This window comes from Ceratotherium simum, chromosome 3, assembly GCF_057802395.1.
Source record: "Ceratotherium simum simum isolate JZ-2026a chromosome 3, ASM5780239v1, whole genome shotgun sequence".
NCBI classification, from domain to species: Eukaryota; Metazoa; Chordata; class Mammalia; order Perissodactyla; family Rhinocerotidae; genus Ceratotherium; species Ceratotherium simum.
In genome coordinates, this window is record NC_141902.1 from 72,498,985 (window position 1) to 72,519,010 (window position 20,026).

Consider the following 20,026-nt stretch of genomic DNA (forward strand, 5'->3'; position numbering starts at 1 on the left):
CTTGCTGCTGTCCATCTTTTTGATTATAGCCTTCCTAGCAGATGTGAATTTCCCTGATGACTAATGATGCCTAGCATCTTTTCATGTGCTTATTAGCCATTTGTGTATCTTCTTTTACGATACGTCTTTAAGATCCTTTGCCTATTTTTAAATTGGGTTATCTTTTAATTGTTGAGTTGTAAGAATTCTTTCTGTATTCTGGATGCATGTCTCTTGTCAGATATATGACTTGGGAATATATTTTCCCATTCTGTTGTTGTTTCATATTTAGAAAGCAGATAGACTCTGTATGTATGGGGCAGATCACATTGGGTGTGTGTGAGAGCGAGTAGCAGGGGTAAAGATTTTAGGGACTTTATAGAAGGAGGCTGGAGACCATTAGCAGTGGCAGCCTGGACATTGGATTTGTAGGATGAATAGTCTGTTTAAAAACTGAGCAACTGAGCTACAGGATTTCTGACAGGTGGGTGTGGGCCAGTGTCACCAGGTGTGTGAGTCAGCACACAGAGGCTGAGACACCTAGGCTGTGGGATCAGGGCTCAGCCCAGGGTGCCTTCACACTTGCTGTTAGGATAACTGGTAACCAGTTTCTGTTTTATGAATTATAGGATATTGAAGCCAAAAAAGAAGCACAGAAGGAAAAAGAAATTGATGAACAGGAAGTGAATGCCTCGACATTTCATAGAAGTAGGACTCCATTGGATAAAGATCTTATTAATACAGGAATCTATGAATCTTCTGGAAAACAGTGTTTGCCTCTGGTTCAGCTCATTCAACAGCTTCTTAGGTAAATAGTATTATATATATTCTATTTTAATAGGAGGATTGTTTGTTTTTATATTAGGATAATGAGATCTAGCACTAGGGTCTCCAAATGTGTTTGGCTGTTGAGGAAATACTCTGAAAATTACCTCGGATGGGTTTTAGGGTAAGAGCAGACTCTGAAATATAGGTGAGAGGTTGGAGTGGATAAGGTAGAACTGGAGGTTCTATAGGTTTTCATAGAAGAGAAAGTTGGCGTGTGCAGTGAATGCAGGGAAAGGTTCTTGTCTTCATTAGGAAGCAGGTAGGTGCAAATGGAGAAGCAAATGCTGAAAAAGGTCAGCCAGTGTTTCAGTGCCACTCAGAAAGAGCAAGAAAGCAAGGTGGTTTCTGGAAGGCATTTGTTAGACCATGAGAAACTGTTGCCCCTCTACTTAACAAAACTGCTCTGTGTAAACCTGGCTCATGGTTTGTTTTATTTTCTACACAGAAAAGTAGAGCTTGGAAGGTTGGCTCAGGGCAGCTGAGCCCCGAGAGTAGGCGGCTTTGCATGTGTGTCGAGTTGTGCAAGTGGTGTGCTGGCAGGGGCCTGCTCTCCACTCCCAGGAACCCCAGAATTGACTGGGCACACAGGGAACTTTTAAGGGAGACATTTTAGAGCTAGTTCCTTATGTAGATTTTAGTAAATGCTAATTTTAAAACCTTTTTACTGTTTGTTTTGTTTTTCTAATCTGATGGAGATTATTTCCTTTGATCAATATTTCTCACATTCTGATCTTTAATATAACAAATTGAAATAAAGTGAATTAACTCACTGTAGTTGGTGGTAGTGGAAAGAGCTTGAGATTTGTTCCTATTTGTGACTACTTGTGTGGAGTTGGCAGGTGGCACTCTGCCCAGAGTGGTGACTGGGAGTCGGAACAGGAGCAGGGTGTACTTCGCAGAGGTAATTAAGGATCAGATGAGAAAACGGACGTTGAGTGCTCTGTAATTGAAAGGTAAAGTTCTAGGCAGAAGTTTTAAATTGTAAAGTATGTATCTTGTGAAGGGCTTTTCTGAGTTCTGAATGCCCCACCCTTTGCTGAGGAGGATATGTCGGCCTCTGGTGTCTCTGACAGAGAGCGAGTGCTGGGTCCCTGACCTCGGGCGGTGGTAGTTGCTGTCCTTGGGCGGTGGTAGTTGCTGTTCTCCTGAGGGCCAGCTCTCCTGCTGGCTCAGACTGTTCCCTTGGTGTGGAGAGACCTGGCTGTCCACCCGCCTGCGCCTGTGCTGCTCAGTCTGGCAATCACTCGCCACCTTTGGCTGCTGAGCACCTGAAATGTGTCCAGTGTAGCTGAGATACTGAGTTTTTATTTTTTATTAAGTCAAAATCAGTTATTTTAATTGAATTATTTTTTATTAATTAAAATTCACATGTAAAAACTTAGACCTGATTCAGCTATTAGAAAACTTTTAAGTATGTTTGGAATAAATTAGTCATATGAATTTACTTTTTCAGCTGTGCATTTTTTGACTCTAAGTGCAAGTCAAGTATTTTTAATGAAAATTTAGTTATCCGAACTGAGATTTGCTATATGTATAAAATACACATTGACTTTTCAACACTTAGTGTGAAAAAAATAATATAAAATATCTTAATGCTTTTTCTATTGGTTTTATGTTGAAATGATAATGTTTTCAATATATTGGGATAAATACATTATTAATACTGATTTTACGTGTTCTTTTTGTCTTTATTAATGTGACTGGTAGAACATTTTAAATGACATGGCTCCCTGGCATTATGTTTCTGTTGGACAACACTCTCTAGACCATCCTCACGGGTCGTCTCCTGAACCTTCTTCTTTACTTTGGATCCCTTTGGCATGCAAGGAAGAGTTGGCACCACAGCAGGTTTATAATAAAGATGTACCTGTTTGAAAAACACAAAACAAAAACTGAAGTATGGAAGTAAATAGTACCTTGTGAAAGTTTTGGAAACTAGATAAAACATCTACAGCTTTCTCACTAGCAGAATGCCTATAATCCAGGCTCTTTTCACAAGCATAGATAATGTGCCCCTCCCCTTGTAGGGATAGACTTTAACGTTTGATTTTCTTACCTTAAGTGTTTGTGACTGAAGGAGACTCAATGTGTTGACTTAGGTGATGCAGTTGTTGAAAAATAGTCTGGGGCCGGCCCCGTCGCTTGGTGGTTAAGTGCGCGCGCTCCGATGCTGGTGGCCTGGGTTTGGATCCCAGGCGCGCACCGAGGCACCACTTCTCCGTCCATCCTGAGGCCGAGTCCCACATACAGCAACTAGAAGGATGTGCAGCTATGACATACAACTATCTACTGGGGCTTTGGAGGGAAAAAATAAATAAATAAAATCTTTAAAAAAAAAAAAGAAAAATAGTCTGAAGATGTAACAGATTTTGGAGACATTGCGTGTCCTTTCATTTCTTGGAAAACAAGTTGAAGAAATTGTAGCTTGCCAAAAATAAGCCATGAAACAGATTTCAGAGTAACTCTTTAGTCTTATGCTGGCAAGGAGCCACGGAAAACCTTTTATATTTGAAAATACAGAGCTATGAAGATTTTTTAATTAGTGAACTCTATCAGAATTACACATTTTGATTATGGTTCTGAATTTTATATTAAGGAAATAAGTTAAAAGTTTTGTTGTATTTTATTACTGTCTTTTACTCCTTCGTGTATAGCATAAAACCCGGATTCTAGACCTCTTTCTTCTATTGTGGTGTGGTTATCAGGGCGGGTTACCAGGTCGTGGAGCAGAAAGGTGCACGGCAACTAGAGGCGAGACCCAGTGAGTGCCCACCTTGGTTTTGTGTGACCAGGGAGTGGCGCCATGTACCAGCCAAGGGCTCTTTGCTGCTCTTTCTTAGCAACTCTGTGGATGGGTGTTGAAGAGTTGGGTTGGGATTCCTAATGTCTCCTGCTCCTGTCCTCACTCACACTGCTGTTAGTTTCTGGAATGAACCGTGGGGGCAGATATGATTGACAGAGGTTCTACACAAACCTGCTGTCACATTAGGAGTGGAGCAGAAGTGGAGCAGAATGCCTGTCTGTGGCCTGGGATTGTGCAGAGGTTCCAGACTTGCCTGCTCAGTGGCTGTACCAGGTGTTAGCCAGCTGGCCCTTGCCTCCTGGCTGGGATAAAGCTGGTGTGATGGAGCTGCTTTGACAGCATCCCCAGAACCAGGCTGTACTGTGGCTCTTTTCCTCCACTAACCCACTTCCTCCTTCTGTTCTCAGTGCCAGGGATCCGGCCTTGTTCACCTGGCACTGAGACTGTCCCTGGGTGGCAGGGTCTTGTCTGGTGTTCCCCATCCCCTCTAATCTGCCTTCACACTGACATCAGAGTTACCTTCCTCAAAGACAAACAGGATGTCACTATCCTTTCCAAACCTTGGTGGCCCAGCATTGCAGAATCTAGTCCCAGCAGCCTGGTACTCCGTCACCTACAGTGTCCATTACCCTCCCTTGTCTTTTCTTGACCTCCCTGCCCTTGTTCTTTGCATTCTGCTCATGGAACCAGAACAATTACTACTCATCTAATTGTACCTTCCAGGACTCGCATTTCTTCTCCTTTCTTCCTGTTTACTGAAGGCTCATGGCTTAAGTCAGATCCTGCAGTTGAAACTGGAGCCTTTGTTCTTTTCCTTGCCATGTTTTTGGGGCACCGTTCCCTGACCTGTTCTATTTGTACCCACTTTGTCTTCCTTCCTGTGCTCTCTGAGCCCTGTACACCCACATGGCCCACCCCAGGGATTACTTGAGTAGGTCTGAAGGCCGACTTGTGAGGCAGGTGCAGAAATGCGAGTGAATCTTGTCTTTAAGAGTAGTGTCGCATTTATGTTTGAACTGCAGCTTTGGACAAAAAATAATCACGCAAGTTGTTTTTCCTTCCAAAGGATTGGACAGGAGTTTTCTATCATTTTGGACCATTCCATGCAGCTTGCTTTACATTTGTAAAGCAAAGGGCATCTTTACATCTTGTGTGTCTTCGGTGCTCCTCTGCTCGGTTTTGACTGAGGTTGGCTTATTGCAGATACATCTGACCCACATTTGGGGAAGGAAGCCAGCTGCAGGTCACCTGGGTATATGACCTGTATTTCTGATTTTAGTTTGTCATTTTTTTAACCCCTTTTTTTAAACAGACGTAACTTGTCTAAATTTGCAACCCTCTTTCCCCTGCCTAGAAACATTGCTTCTCAGACCGTGGCCAGATTGAAAGACGTTGCCCGTCGGATTTCATCATGTCTGGACTTTGAGCAACATAGTCGGGAAAGATCTGCTTCATTGGATTTGTTGCTGCGTTTCCAGCGCTTACTTATCAGTAAACTTTATCCAGGAGAAAGTACTGGTCAGATCTCAGATATTTCTAGTAAGTTGCTTAAAATGTTCAAGTGTCTTATGGGTATTTTGGTTTTCTTTATTTAGAAACCAAATTCTTTATTCTTCATCTGCCTATTCTGCATGCCCAGATGTGTGGTTCTTATACTGTTAAATGCACCAATTTTTAGGGACTTCATTTTGCAACCATTTTTTATTTTTGGATGAATATTTCTATACTAGACTCATTGATATTTTTTATTTCATTGTCTTAATATTTAAATTCTTTAGGCATCAGAAGTAGCATAGCATCCTTTATGTTTAGGTTAGTCTTATAGAAGATTTATCAGACTTATTCCACGTGTTAGTTATAGACTGTTGGAGACTGACATAATGTGGGAATGAAATAGTGACATAGTATTTGTATGTCACACTGGGAAGCCAGCTGAGTGTAGTGGGAGGAATGAATCATCGTTGGAGGAAGACTAGGTCCTAGTTACAGCTCTGGTTTCTTAGCTGCTGGACTTGGGACTAAGTCTCCTGGGGGCTGTAGATTACTCACCTATAGAATTGGGATAACACCCAAGGGTGCCTATGAGGATTAAAATAGGATGATATGTAAGTGCTCAGCTCTGCGCGTGATGTGGAGTAGAACACTTTCCACAAGCTCCAAAGGTAGTGGCTGGCTCTCCATAAGGTAACTCGCTCTGTCAGGACTGGAAAGGTCTGCTGCTTTTGTTAATACAGTCATGTGCCATATAATGAGACTTCAGTCAATGATGGACTGCATGTACGACGGTGGTCCCATAAGACGGTGGTCCCACCAGACAGCCTAGGTGTGTAGTAGGCTATACCATCTAGATGTGTGTAAGTATGCTGTATGAGGTTCGCACAATGACGAAATCACCTAATGATGCATTTCTCATAATGGATCCCCGTCGTTAAGCAACACATGACTGATTTTTATAGCTAGTATAATCTAAAATAACTTAGTTACTTCCTGAAAAGAGTTAGGCACTTGTAGATGTTGGAAAATTTTGGATTGAAATAGGTGAACTATATACTCTGAAAGAGGTGATCATCTCAAAGATATAAAGTCACAAAGACTGGAAAGCTATTAAGAACCTTGTAGGAAGAAAAGTTAAAGATTTTATGAGATTGAAAAATGAGATCCTAACTTTTGTTCATTGGGAATAATTTACAAGCATTAAGACTGGGACTTAGAAAACATTTGTGTATTGGATATAAGATTTTAAAATTCTATAAGTTATGACTTTAGTATTTATATAGCCAAAGTTTCTAGGTACTGTGTAGTGCAGTGTATAAAAATCAACATAACCAAATTTACTGTTTCTCAAATTATGTGATATAAAAAGAGCCAAGGACTAAGGGTTAATAGCTCCCATTTGAGAAAATTAATATAGGTAAAAGGTGTATAGATGAGAGTGGAATAGTGGAGCAATTCAGTTTATTCACATAGTAAATTTTAGTAGTGGAAATGAAATTTGCTAAATCCTTCTTCAAGGTCCTGAGCTAATGGGTGTGGGTTCCTTGCTGAAGAAGTACACAGCCCTTTTGTGCACACACATTGGAGATATCCTGCCCGTGGCATCCAGCATTGCTTCCACCAGCTGGCGGCACTTTGCAGAGGTGGCCTGCATTGTGGAAGGGGACTTCACTGGTACCTTTCTTGTTTCCTACCTATGGACATGTATTTATTTTCAGAGATTGATGAGAGTTAAAATTTATCATTTCTTGTTAAACCTGCATGCCTTTACCTCATACGTTTTCTAGTGCTGTTGCCTTTCTCCTTTTGTTTGTCTTAGTTACTGATATTCTGTTGTTAAGCAACCTGGTACAGAAATTGTATCACTGTAAATATAATTAGTGATTTAGAGTCATACCACCATTATTAACACTTCAATAATGAGGTCATTGGTAATTGTCTAATATTTCAGCAACATAAAAATTAATTGCCCCTTTAAGGACTTTAATAAATTCCAACATTGCTTAAAAATTTTTCGAATTAATTCTGTGACAGTATGGCATTATTATTGAGTGCTTTTTTCTGATAGTAAACTTAGTTTTCTGAATAAAAGACTCAGTTAATACTTCTGTGTTGGAACAGTGCTTTTGGAAAGTATCCTTGTAACTCAAAAGGTCTGTCTGATACCCGTATTTGTCTCCTTCAAAGTGAAAGATAAAATAATCCTGTAGAAATATGCTAAAGGACTAGCATTTCTTTGTGATTTATCAGAATTTAAACATAGAGCAAGCTTATAAAGTGGTTTTATAGGATAAATGCTTTTATTTAAATTTTAATGCCTTTTTTTTCTTTCTTTTTAAATGTAGGAGTTCTCCTTCCAGAACTAGTCGTTTCTATAGTGCTTCTGCTCAGTAAAAATGCTGGTCTCATGCAGGAGGCTGGAGCTGTCCCTCTGCTGGGTGGCCTGTTAGAACATCTGGATCGATTCAACCACCTGGCACCAGGAAAGGAAAGGGATGATCATGAAGAGTTAGCCTGGCCCGGCATCATGGGTATGGCATCTTAACTTAGAGGACTTTCACTGAGGAAAGTTATGTCCTAGTCTAAGCTATTCTTGCCTTTTTATTTGAAAGAATACTTGACAAAGGAATACTAATTATTTGCCATTTTCACTGGTATTAGTATAAGTGAAAAATGAAGATAATCCAAATCAGAAGAGATTTGGATTATATTTAAGGAAGATTATTCTGTTAGTAATGGTTGTAGTATCCTGAAATGGATTATTTTAGAAAGTTCTGGGAAACCGTTTCTTGGGAGGTATCTCCAGAAGGTACTGTTGAGGTGGTTAGATATGGTCCAGCTTTAGAGGCAGACATCGATATGGGATGACTTTCTGAACGGATTGGTGTTATCTGATGTTAATGAGTTATGGAATTGTCGTAGTCAGCCGAGCACTTCCATATAGGTACTGTCTGTAGTGCTTACCAAGTTGGAATGAAGCTTGTCTTCTCAAAGTTTTGAGCTTGGACGTTTTTGAATGAGTCTAAGTAACCATACTCTGTATGGTTCTGACTTCCCAGACTCATAGAATTAATTAAAGTTGTGGTTCAACTTTCATTTTATAGGAAAGCTCAAGCAGGGTGGGCTTTTTCTTCTCCTATTGTAGACTGTCATCCTTACAACGTAGCTTAAAACAGGAAGTAACAGTTGTCCTGAGGAAAATAACCTTAAGATATTGAGCATAGTTTTTTATTTTTTAATATAGCTAAAATTTTCATTCATCTGTTTTGTGACCTTTGGGTCTTTGGTCTATTTTGAGTTAATTTTTGTATATGGTGTAAGGTAAGGGTCCAGCCTGATTTGTTTGCAGTTGGATGTTCAGTTTTCCCAGCACCATTTGTTGAAGACGGTCCTTTCCCAATTGAATGGTCTTGGTACTCTTGTTGAAAATCATTTGACTGTATATGTGAGAATTTATTTCTGGTCTCTCTGTTCTGTTCCATTGATCTAAATGTCTGTCTTTATGCCAGTACCACACTGTTCTTTATTATTTCTTCTTTCTTATGGTTTAATCTGATATTTTTCTAACTTTTTGAGAAGTGATGCTTAATAAGCACACTAATGTTTTTGTAATCTGTTTATTATGAAAATTTTCTAACATAGATATTAGTATAATGAACCTAGATTAACAAGTATTCACATTCCCCAACCGTTCTATACTGTTCTTATTGATTGATTGAATTATTTTAAAGCATATCTAGCATATCTCTGTCTTTAAAACGTTTTAATACACTTTACCTGTTAATGATAAGAACTTTTTTTTTTTGGTAATAAAACCATATCATTATCCTGTCTAAGATTAACAGTGATTCCTTTATCTAACACACAGTCTGTGTTCAATTTTTCTGGATTATCTGAAAATGCCTTTTTATTGGTGGTTATTTTGAATCAGGATCTGAACAAGGTCTGCACACTGCAGTTGGTTGATAATGTGCTTCTAGTCTCTTTCCCCTAACAGCATATCTCCAGGCCCTCCTCTCCCTCTCTTTGGTCATACTGTTTATTTTTCAAAGAAGCAGGACGTTTGTTCTGGAGAATTTCACATTTTCTGAACTTGGCTGTTTACATCTCTTCTTCTAGTCTAACATCTTCTATCAGTTGCATTTTCTCTAACCTGGTGGTTGCATGTATAGGCTTGATGAGATTTGGGTTCAGTTGGGGCGGGTCAGTGTGTCCGAGGTCATCCGGTGTGCATCCTGTGTAATCGGCTCAGGCCTGTGATGCTGGGTGGCCCCACCTACAGTTCTGTTCAGATGGCCCAGGGAGTTTATGTACAGTCTGTCCTCTATCAGATTCCCCAGCCACTTTGCTCTCAGCTGTTTGGTTAGCACAAGGTAACAATTTGCACAGGAAGGACATGATCCTAGCTTGATTCCTCCCACCCCCCCTTAACCGTTTTTCATAATATTAAGTTGGTGTCCTGGCGCTTCCAAAGGTGACCAATGAGGTTTTCTATTTCTTTTTTTAGTATCCCTATGAACTAGAATTTTATTGAAGTTTATTAAATTATGTACTTTTTGGGTTTTTTTTTCCTGATATATACATTTAAAGGTATAAATGCCCTCAACCATACATTGAGCTGTTTGTCAAAGTGTTGATCTGTAGTATTTTCATTATGGTTCATTTCAACACATTTTTTAATTTCCAAAGTCAATTTTTTTCTGGGAGTTTGGGGTGACTTATAAATATATTTCATAATTTTCAAATATGTAAAGAATCCTTATTTTTGTTACCTATTTCTGATTTAACTGCATTGTAGTTAGCACAAGTGCTCTGTAACTTCATTTCTTTGAAATTCTTGAGATTTGCTCTATTGCCTGGTGTGTGGTCAGATTTGCTATTCATGCTGCTCATGCGGTATTGTGTGTGTTTTTGTCTTTTAAATCACTCTATATCCTTGCTGAATTTTTGTTTGTGGTGTTAGCTACAGCAAGAGGTATATTAATCTGCCATTATGATTGTGGATTTGTCTATTTCTCCTCGTAGTTCTTTCACACAATTTGTTGTAGTCGTTTTATCTATTGATCTATTGATTCATTGATTTTGGTTTCTGTATATACAGAGTCATTTTTTACAGGTCAGAACTGTAGAAATAATGAGGAGGTGACACTTATACGCAAAGCTGACTTGGAGAACCACAATAAAGATGGAGGCTTCTGGACTGTGATTGATGGGAAAGTGTATGACATAAAGGACTTCCAGACGCAGTCACTAACAGGAAATAGTATTCTCGGTAAGGCCTCACTTTTTACTTCATGGTTAAAAGTTGTAGCGTGGGTCATTTTAGGCAGAGCATTTGGCTTTTAAATGATCGATTTAGTACTGCTCCAGCCCCTGCACATTTTGATCTGTCTCTGACTTGGATGTGTGAATGCAGGCACCTTTGAAGAATTTCTCATCGTTATGCATTTTTTTGTTCAACACTTGTTGGAACTTGTTCCTAGTTCTGAGTTAGTCCAGGCAGCCCTGGGAGAGGGTGAGATCATTATACTTTGGAGGTAACCTGCCTCATCTATTTCCTGCTCACCATTTCTACCATGGATGTCTAGGCGGATTGTATTGAAGTCATACAATCCTTTTTGTTTTTGTTTTTTTTGTTTCAGCTCAGTTTGTAGGGGAAGACCCAGTGGTAGCTTTGGAAGCTGCTTTGCAGTTTGAAGACACTCGAGAGTCAATGCATGCCTTCTGTGTTGGCCAGTATCTGGAGGTGAGGCTGTGCACTGAGTGCATGGTAGCTGTCAGTGGAGACCGTCATTGTGTATCTGTGATAGGTGGTTTTTATCCTGATGTACTGATAGCTGGGCCTTTTGAGGTGGGTAGTCGTTAAGTGATAAACATGAGGATCCTGTAGAGGTTTTTTCATAAATGAATTTACATTTACTCGTGAAGATTTATGATGAGCTGTTCTTGAAAAACTAGTTTAAAAATTGTTAATTTGTAAAAAATACAGACGCTGTTCTACAAAAAATAGAGGTTATCCTGTGATCTTTACAATTTTATTGTAAGCTTATGTAGAAATTTGGAATGGCTTACCATCTTGAAATACATATTTGGGGGGGGAAACTATCTAGTAGAATAATTATTTAGAATAAAAATATGTCTTTCCTACATATTCATGAGCATTGGAGTTTATATTTTGGGATTGGCTTTCAGGTATGGATCCAGAGGTAATAAAATTGATTAAATGCCACAAGGGTAGGGCTTAAAGCATTTTATGAAGGGGAAAATTAACTTTGCTTGTAAGTTGTCTAATGTGACTGGCAAAGTTTAAAATGATTTTCATTTGAGCTCTTTCTTTTCTAACTGGGTTTGCTCTTTGATTCAAATTTATTTCCTCCATATGTATGCTCGCAGTTCACTAACAGCAATATTTGTCATGTCATATTTTTATTTCTTTTTGGGTTCTTTATGCTTGTAACAATTCAGTATATTTTTTGAAGCGTTGTATACAATCAGTCTGGAAACTTCTATTTGATTCCCTAAGGAATTTTCCAGCTAAGTCATTTATCTGTGCTTTGGTTTTTCCACCAGTAGAGCTATGCACTTACTGTTTGCTTTGTAGAGTGTGTGTGGTTTATATCTTCTGTTATTTTGGCAGCAGCATGAACTCACTATTACAGGATGTAGGAACAGGGTGCCCAGAGCACCTGTTTCTCTTCCTCTAGGCAGTACGTCTTGTTTAAGGATATAAGCTGTTGCTCTTCTTGGTTTTATGTTTTTAATTAACCCTGTTTTCTCAGACTGATGATAAAATTTATCTTTCCCAGCCTGACCAAGAAGTTGTTACCATACCAGATCTGGGAAGTCTGTCTTCACCTCTGATAGACACAGAGAGGAATCTGGGCCTGCTTCTCGGATTACATGCTTCCTATTTAGCTATGAGCACACCGCTGTCTCCGGTTGAGGTTGAATGCGCCAGTAAGAAAAATTTTGTTTTCTGCCAACAGATTAGTGGGTTATTTTAGTTGAGCTAAAAGTGCCATTAAGAGTAGGAGAGGAAGAATCAACACAGTTGTTGATGAGGAAAAATGAGAATAGTGAGACTAAACCAGTTAATTAGAAATAGCTGTGAGTGGCTTTCATTTGCTCTCACAATTTGTTGCAGCAGAGGAAGCTAATAAGTGTGTAGGAAGGTCGGTTCTGTGCATGGTCTCACTTTCACAACCTCTGCCACTTGGGCTCAACTTGGCTTTCATCTCCCTGCATGCTCAGAAATCCACGTGATGTGGATTGGCTGTTCCTATTGAGAATAGTGTTCTGTTTGTGTGTTTTTACCAGACTGAAATTAGACGCATTTTGGGATGGCCACCTTTGTAATCACCTAAAGTAATAAAATTTCTCCATATCCCGTAAGACAGGTTTAAATTTTTCCTCATGTTTTGTACATTTCTCCATCTGTCTACCGACCATCCAGTAAGCATCTATTGAGTAATTACTTGTGTGAGTTACCATGCAAGGCACTCAGGGTACAATAGGTGTGGAATTAGACACACCTCTGCCTTCAGATGCTTCCTACGTGATGATGAGCCAGACATTATAGGCAGGTCAGGAAACACAGTGGTAGAGGATAAAATGGAGACATTTGGAAGTGTTTCTAGAAGAAGAAAGGCTTCACAGAGGTGGAACAATCCTGAAATTGGAGTTCCAGCAAACTGGATGTGTGAACCTTCTGAGCAGAAACACTGGTGTGTGAGGGGTATCATTGAGAAAAGCAGGGGCTTTGAGCTGCTTGTGTATGTGGACCGTCAGGGGAGAAGGCTAGTGGGCAAGGATGGCTGTGGTGCCTGGTCAGCCTGCCTTCTGGAGCAGACCCTTGGTGCGAGTGCTAGGCGCTTTGCTGCCGGCAGAGCCTGTAAGTGGACGGACTTGGCCCCTTTCTCAAGGGCTTATAGTACTGTGGGGAAGATAGGCTTGTTTTAACTCAGCAAAGAGGGTAGGAACAGCAAAGTGTCAGGGTAGAGGGGAGCAGAAGGTGCTGTGGGCCGTGGTGGGTGGGGGCCTAATCCATTCTAGGGCAGCAAAAGCCACCATCAGAGCAGTATCTTTGAGAGATAAGAAGGAGTTTTAAATGGAGAGAGCCAGGGAGGGTCATGATGAGAGTTGTGTTTTAGAATAATTAACGTGGCACTTTGGAGAATGCCTCTGAATGCTCTAAAATATAAATTTCCAGTAAAAGAACATTGAGTACATCCCAGACTTGATTGCTTGGGTTTTGGAGGAATATTTTGATAACAAAAGTTATTGAAAAAAATGTGTAATGATGTACAAACTGATTTTTTGGTATCTCCCTCCAGTTTTCATTACATTTAAAATGAGCATCCCCATTTGCACTGATGGATGGCATGTTCTCATGGGGCCTGCCTGTGCCTCCCATATGTCTCCTTTATAGTCCACTGGATCTCTGATCTCCAAGGATTTGTCCCTTACTAAAGATCGTGTGTTGTATGTTCAGTAGTCTCTCATTCTTATTACTTGAGTAATGCTCTAGGTAGATATGGCCTGCCCTGAGTGTTTTTTTCTTCCTAGAACACTTCACACATGCTGTTCTCCTATCTGAATGGTCAGTGTCTTCATTTTCATCCAGATCTCAGCTCATTTGTCACTTCCACAGCAGATCCTTTACAGACCTTCTGCATAGTGCCGGTCTTGCTGCTGCACACTCGTGTACCCCCTGTAGTACTTGGTAGCATGTAGTTATCCCAACTGGAATTGAGTGATTACTTGTGTAAGTGGTGCTTTACTACTCCTCTCCCTGTTAGAATGCAAAGCCCCAGTCTTCAAACAGTATCTGGAACCAGACAGCTCCATGCCTGAGCAGGTATCCAGTAAATGTTGGACTGGAACTATTACACTGAGTTCTGATACTATGTTTAAAATGTGTTGGATAACCAGCAAATGTTACCTGTTTTCATGTAAATATAGAAATTATAAGCCAGTCTATGTAAATATGTTAGATGTGACTCTTTCATATGACTGATGCTGAATTTCACCTCCTAAATCAGGTATTCAGTTTTTTATCTTTTTTTTCCTGTATTTATTTCTGAATAGTGCCTTTAAGTTTCTTTTTAATGTTTGCATATACACTTTCTAGAGTGGCTTCAGTCGTCCATCTTCTCTGGAGGCCTGCAGACCAGCCAGATCCACTACAGCTACAACGAGGAGAAAGATGAGGACCACTGTAGCTCTCCTGGGGGCACTCCTGCCAGCAAGTCCCGACTCTGCTCCCACAGACGGGCCCTGAGCGACCATTCCCAGGCATTCCTGCAAGCCATTGCTGACAATAACATCCAGGATCACAATGTGAAGGTGAGCGAGGCCTTCCCCTACTGCTGCCTCAGTGTCCCTCTGTTTACCTTAGGACTTCGACATGTGAACACCTTTATGCTCTTTGATTAGCTTAGCACAGACTTTGTTTACATATTATTTGGAGGGCTAGTTTTGAGGTGAGAGGCTGGTTCAATTCAATATGCCAGTGAGGTTTTAGAAGCATTGCTGATTGCAAGTGCATCAGAAGCTGTGGCACGTAGTTTAGGGTTCATGACGATGTGCTAGGGTGGCTCTGAAGTTAACCTCCAGCTGTTTCTGTTGCAGGACTTTCTGTGTCAAATAGAAAGGTACTGTAGGCAGTGCCACTTGACCACACCAATCACTTTTCCTCCCGAGCATCCTGTGGAAGAGGTCGGCCGCTTGCTGTTATGTTGCCTCTTAAAACATGAAGATTTAGGTATGAAGCTCGATATTTTAGCTATACTGTTGACCTTTCTACTGGTGTGCAATGCACATTCATTCTTACCCCACCCTTTCTTTTAAATGTCTTTTACAGGTCACGTGGCATTATCTTTAGTTCATGCAGGTACACTTGGTATTGAGCAAGTAAAGCACAGAACGTTGCCTAAATCAGTGGTGGATGTTTGTAGAGTCGTCTACCAAGCAAAGTGCTCACTCATTAAGGTAAATAGATTTTGATTCTCTTTATTTTGTGCTTTGCAGACTGCTGGTAAAATATTTGTTAAGTTGTCTTTCATACTTAACTTTGTAGACACATCAAGAACAGGGTCGTTCTTACAAGGAAGTCTGCGCTCCAGTCATTGAACGTTTAAGATTCCTCTTTAATGAACTGAGACCTGCAGTTTGTAATGACCTCTCTATAATGTCCAAGTTTAAAATGTTAAGTTCCCTGCCTCGTTGGAGGAGGATAGCTCAGAAGATAATTCGAGAACGAAGGAAAAAGAGAGGTAAGAATGTCAAAGGTAGAAAAATGCTATCAAAGTGTGTGCCTTCCCTTGGTATCATTGAGTCTGTGCTTTGAGTGAAGCTGTTCACTACTGCTCATTACATCTGGTGTTTCCACAAATGCCATCATATTTGTTATGTGTATTTATGATTAAATATACAAATCCTGCTTATTTTTCCAAGACATTAGACAATGATGCAACTTAGGGATTGTGTGTGTTATGATTTGGTCACTGGTAAATTGATGCTGAAAAATGTAAATACTATGAACTTTATTAAATTAATGGGGAAAAAGAAGTGTTTTTTTAATCACTTGTCCTGGGAATGAGATATTTGGGAATGTTTAATCTTTAAATTAATGTTGCCATTTTTATAAAAAGATGTTTTAATGTTTTTCTTTGGAAATACTGAATATTCTGATACATAGAGAATTGCTATAAAAGGGAAATAGAAGAGTTACTAATATTTTCAGGAAGCAATGTCTAGGGATATGGAAAAGATTTTTTGCATTAAATAACAAAAATTTGAGTTAAAATACATAAAATACTTTAGAATTTGGTCACTTGTGATTATAAATGTCTGCAGAAATTTTTGATTATATTCTTATGAATTAAACTGATTTATTCACAGACCAGCTTATTAATATTAATTTACTGAGTTTTTGATTGACGTTATGAACAATGTCATCAAACACTAACTTGTTTTAGAAGACATCCTGAATTGATTGTTCCTGAGAAAACCCTTAAACCACAACAATTTGTCTGAATCCTAGAGATGGCCTGGGTTGGGAAATCATGGCAGAACACTTCTGAGAGCCCTTTGATTCAGGTTGCCAGTAAACTCGAGGCAGAAGCACAGGCTCAGGAGACAGCCACTTCAGCTTGATAGAGAATGATTCCCCTTATCACTCGGCCATTGCCTTCATGGATTCTGAGCCCACATTGTCACCTCTTAATTGTGGGTTTATATATTTAATTGTGTAGTGTTTGAAGCTGTTTTTTTTTTTTTTTTTTTTAAGAAAATTAAGTAACATAAATAATTAATATTATTGGTGCAGTGTTAGGAGTTGCCAAGACCACCGTTAAACTTGATGATTCGCTGGTAGGGCTCCACAGGACTCAGAAGAGCTGGTATACTCACAGTTATGGTTTATTACTGTGAAAGGATACAGATTAAAATCAGCACAAGGAAAAGCGCATGGAGGGAAATCCAAAGGAAACCGGGCCCAGGCTTCTAGTTTCCCCTCCCAGTGGAGTTGCACAGGGTGCTTAGTTCTTTCAGGAGTGATGTGTGAAGGGTCGTCAGCTAGGGATGCTTACCTGAGCCTTGGAGACCAGAGTTGTTATTAGGGGTCAGTCACATAGACATGCAGGGCCTGCACGACTGCCGTCAGTTACTCAGACTCCAGTCCCCAGAGCAGAAACAGGGATCACCTAAGTCACGTTGTCAGCATAAACTACCTGGTTACCTAATCACTCCATCTGGTCCTTTAAGAAAACGTTTGCTGACCTCTGGGCTTCCCCTTCTTGAGGGCTTCTCCCCATTGTAGCGCTCACTGTCTTTCTGTCTGTGACATGGAGGGCAAAGTGTTTTTACTAGATGTCATGTGAGAAGAATTGTGATAGTTTTTACTTTATTAGTTTGAGCATTTCAGTTGACAATGATGTTCACATGTTTCTTTGAATAAAGTATTAATGTCCTTTACCCTCATGCAAACTTAAATATTTCTTAATTTTAAATTATATTTAAGTAAATGATTTTTATAATGAATGATGATTTTAAACGTAGTTCCTAAGAAGCCAGAATCTACTGATGATGAAGAAAAAATTGGAAATGAAGAGAGTGATTTAGAAGAAGCTTGCATTTTGCCTCACAGTCCTATAAATGTGGACAGAAGACCCATTACAATTAAATCACCCAAGGTGAAGTATTTTCTGTGATTCTGAGACTAGCTGAATAGAAACACAGCACATAGCAAAGGAATCTACAAGTATTGTCACTTTGACCTTGAGCATCTGTAGGGTGGAGCGTATAGTGGGTTATTAAAAGTATGGGTAATTCTGCCCCCATGATGCTTAATGCACTTGACTTATGGTGCCCTGGTCAGATCCATAGCTGGAGAAGTGTTTCCTGTTACTTTTAGTAGTACATTGTATCATTATTCATTCACCATTCATTCATTGAATATATCCTTTGCTCCAGAAACTGTCCTGGTCCCTGAGGATGTTAATATCAATGCTAATTTAGCTTTGTATGCCAAGATAGCCCAGGCCAAAGTACATAAGTATAGAGATTATAAAATCATTTATAACCCTCTTTATGACACAGTTCTTTTTACCATAAATTAGTTACTAAATTTAAAATATTTTACCAATTTAAACCTACTGGCATTTATTTATATTTTATTCGAGTAACTGTTTCAGAGCACATGTTAATATCAATAGGGTCAACTAATGGTGAAACTGGTTTTCCTTTGTCAGGATAAATGGCAGCCACTGCTGAGTACTGTTACAGGTGTTCACAAATACAAATGGTTGAAGCAGAATGTTCAGGGTCTTTATCCACAGTCTGCACTCCTCAGTACAATTGCTGAATTTGCCCTTAAAGAAGAGCCAGTGGATGTGGAAAAAATGAGAAAATGCCTACTAAAACAGGTAAAATTTGCTAAGAACGTTCTTCTCTTCATTGGGTAATACACCCAACACTTAACTGTATGCGTTGATATTTTGCAGTTGGAAAGAGCAGAGGTTCGCCTGGAAGGGATAGATACCATTTTAAAACTGGCAACCAAAAATTTCTTACTTCCATCTGTGCAGTATGCTATGTTCTGTGGATGGCAAAGACTTATTCCTGAGGGGATTGATATAGGGTAAAACTTTATAACATTTTTTCTTAATTAAGGGAAGCTGTGGCAACAAAACATTGTTCTATTTAAGTTAAAAGTCTGGCAGCATTTTAAGTAAAATTCTTTATCTTTGTTTGAAAGGGAACCCCTTACAGATTGTTTAAAGGACGTTGATTTGATCCCACCTTTTAATCGGATGCTGCTGGAAGTAACTTTTGGAAAGCTGTATGCTTGGGCTGTTCAGAATATTCGAAATGTTTTGATAGATGCAAATGCCAAATTTAAAGAGCTTGGTGAGTTAAAAAAAAAATCTGATGGTTAAAAGGCTGTGTTAAAATTGCCATTGAAGTCATGTCAATGATCACATGAGCATTATTTCATAGTTTGGCTCTTAATTATGTGTTGTAGAAACTTGCAAATGCTGATTTTTGCTTTTGGGAAGATTTTAATAACTTTGTATGTTTGATAATCTCAGCTGCTTTAAGCATTCTGAAATTCTAAACAAAACTTTCAAAATTTGACAGAATGCACAATCTTGTAGTATAAAGCTAATATAAAGCTTTTACATTTTAACATTTATCACACCATTTACTCTAAAATGTATATCCTTTATTAATACTTAATTTCTTGGATAGTTTGAGCATCTACAGAGAAGTGCCAGGATTATTTTTGTGGAAGAGAAGTGAAATATATCTGCTGTGTTTGAAATGAAATGAATAAGCCACTCAAGATATTTAGAAGAGCAGAGTAATAAGTTTTGTAGACAAATGGAGATAGCTGTACATGGAGTGACTGGTAGGATTATTGCAAAGCAATGCGGAGCTGCCGGATGTCCACACTCTGTGGAAATCAACTGAAAAACAGAATTTTTAAAAAATTGTTAGTGCTTTCTGCATCATATATGTTCTTATATCCATACACGAGAAATTAACATGGGTGCCAATGCTCTTTAGGTATCCAGCCTGTCCCCCTACAAACCATTACCAATGAGAATCCGTCGGGACCAAGCCTGGGGACGACCCCACAAGCTCGCTTTCTCCTGGTGATGCTCAGCATGCTCACCCTGCAGCATGGCGCAAACAACCTGAACCTCCTGCTGAACTCTGGCACCCTTGCCCTCACACAGACAGCACTTCGGCTGATTGGTAGGTCGGCACCGCCCTACATCCTTTATGAAAATGTCAGGATTTTGCCTTGAGATTTCTCTCTCTAAGAAACATTTTTTTTAAATTGTGGTAAAGTACAAATAAGGTACAACTTCCCATTTAATCACTTTAAGTTTATAATTCAGTGGCGTTAAGCACATCCACAGTGTTGTGCAAGCATCACCACTATCTAGTTCCATAACTTTTTCATTACCCCAAATGCAAACCTTTGCTCATTTAGCTGTGACTCCTGATTTCCCACTGCCCCACCTGTTGGCAACAACAAGTCTGCTTTCTGTCTCTGGATTTGCCTATTCTGGATATTTCATATAAATAAAATCATACAATTTTTAACCATTTGTATTTGGCTTAGTTCATTTAGCATGTATCAGTACATCATTCCTTTTTATGGCTAAAGAATATTTCATTGTATAAATATACTACATCTTATTTAGCCATTCATCCATTGATGGACATTTGGCTTTCTTCTGCCGTTTTGCCATTGAGAGTACTGCTGCTAGGAACATTTGTATACAAGTTTTTGTTTGAACACCTGTTTCCAGTTTTTTTTGTTATATACTTAGGAGTGGAATTGCAGGGGCGTATGGTAATTCTATGTTTAACTTGCTGAGGAACTGCCAAACTTTTCCATAGCACTGT

The 20,026-nt window shown here is 39.3% G+C and overlaps 1 protein-coding gene across 12 annotated transcripts in view; it reads left to right on the top strand.

Moving 5' to 3' along the window:
* Nucleotides 1–20,026, top strand: part of HERC2 (HECT and RLD domain containing E3 ubiquitin protein ligase 2) — a 236,909-nt gene that overhangs the window by 100,916 nt on the left and 115,967 nt on the right. For 11 of the 12 annotated variants that reach the window (XR_015551576.1, XM_087428800.1, XM_087428792.1 and 8 more), the window contains 16 exons: nt 609–787; nt 4,965–5,149; nt 6,623–6,778; nt 7,450–7,635; nt 10,206–10,376; nt 10,747–10,850; nt 11,911–12,061; nt 14,235–14,449; nt 14,735–14,867; nt 14,967–15,094; nt 15,183–15,378; nt 17,165–17,298; nt 17,857–18,030; nt 18,109–18,245; nt 18,363–18,514; nt 19,175–19,366. Coding sequence is in view for 11 of the 12 variants with exons in the window: in XM_087428800.1 (XP_087284926.1) it covers nt 609–787; nt 4,965–5,149; nt 6,623–6,778; nt 7,450–7,635; nt 10,206–10,376; nt 10,747–10,850; nt 11,911–12,061; nt 14,235–14,449; nt 14,735–14,867; nt 14,967–15,094; nt 15,183–15,378; nt 17,165–17,298; nt 17,857–18,030; nt 18,109–18,245; nt 18,363–18,514; nt 19,175–19,366 (2,593 nt within the window). In the remaining variant the exon portion in view is untranslated. The remainder of the gene's footprint in view (nt 1–608; nt 788–4,964; nt 5,150–6,622; nt 6,779–7,449; nt 7,636–10,205; nt 10,377–10,746; nt 10,851–11,910; nt 12,062–14,234; nt 14,450–14,734; nt 14,868–14,966; nt 15,095–15,182; nt 15,379–17,164; nt 17,299–17,856; nt 18,031–18,108; nt 18,246–18,362; nt 18,515–19,174; nt 19,367–20,026) is intronic. The other variant, XM_087428796.1, reaches the window with a different exon arrangement.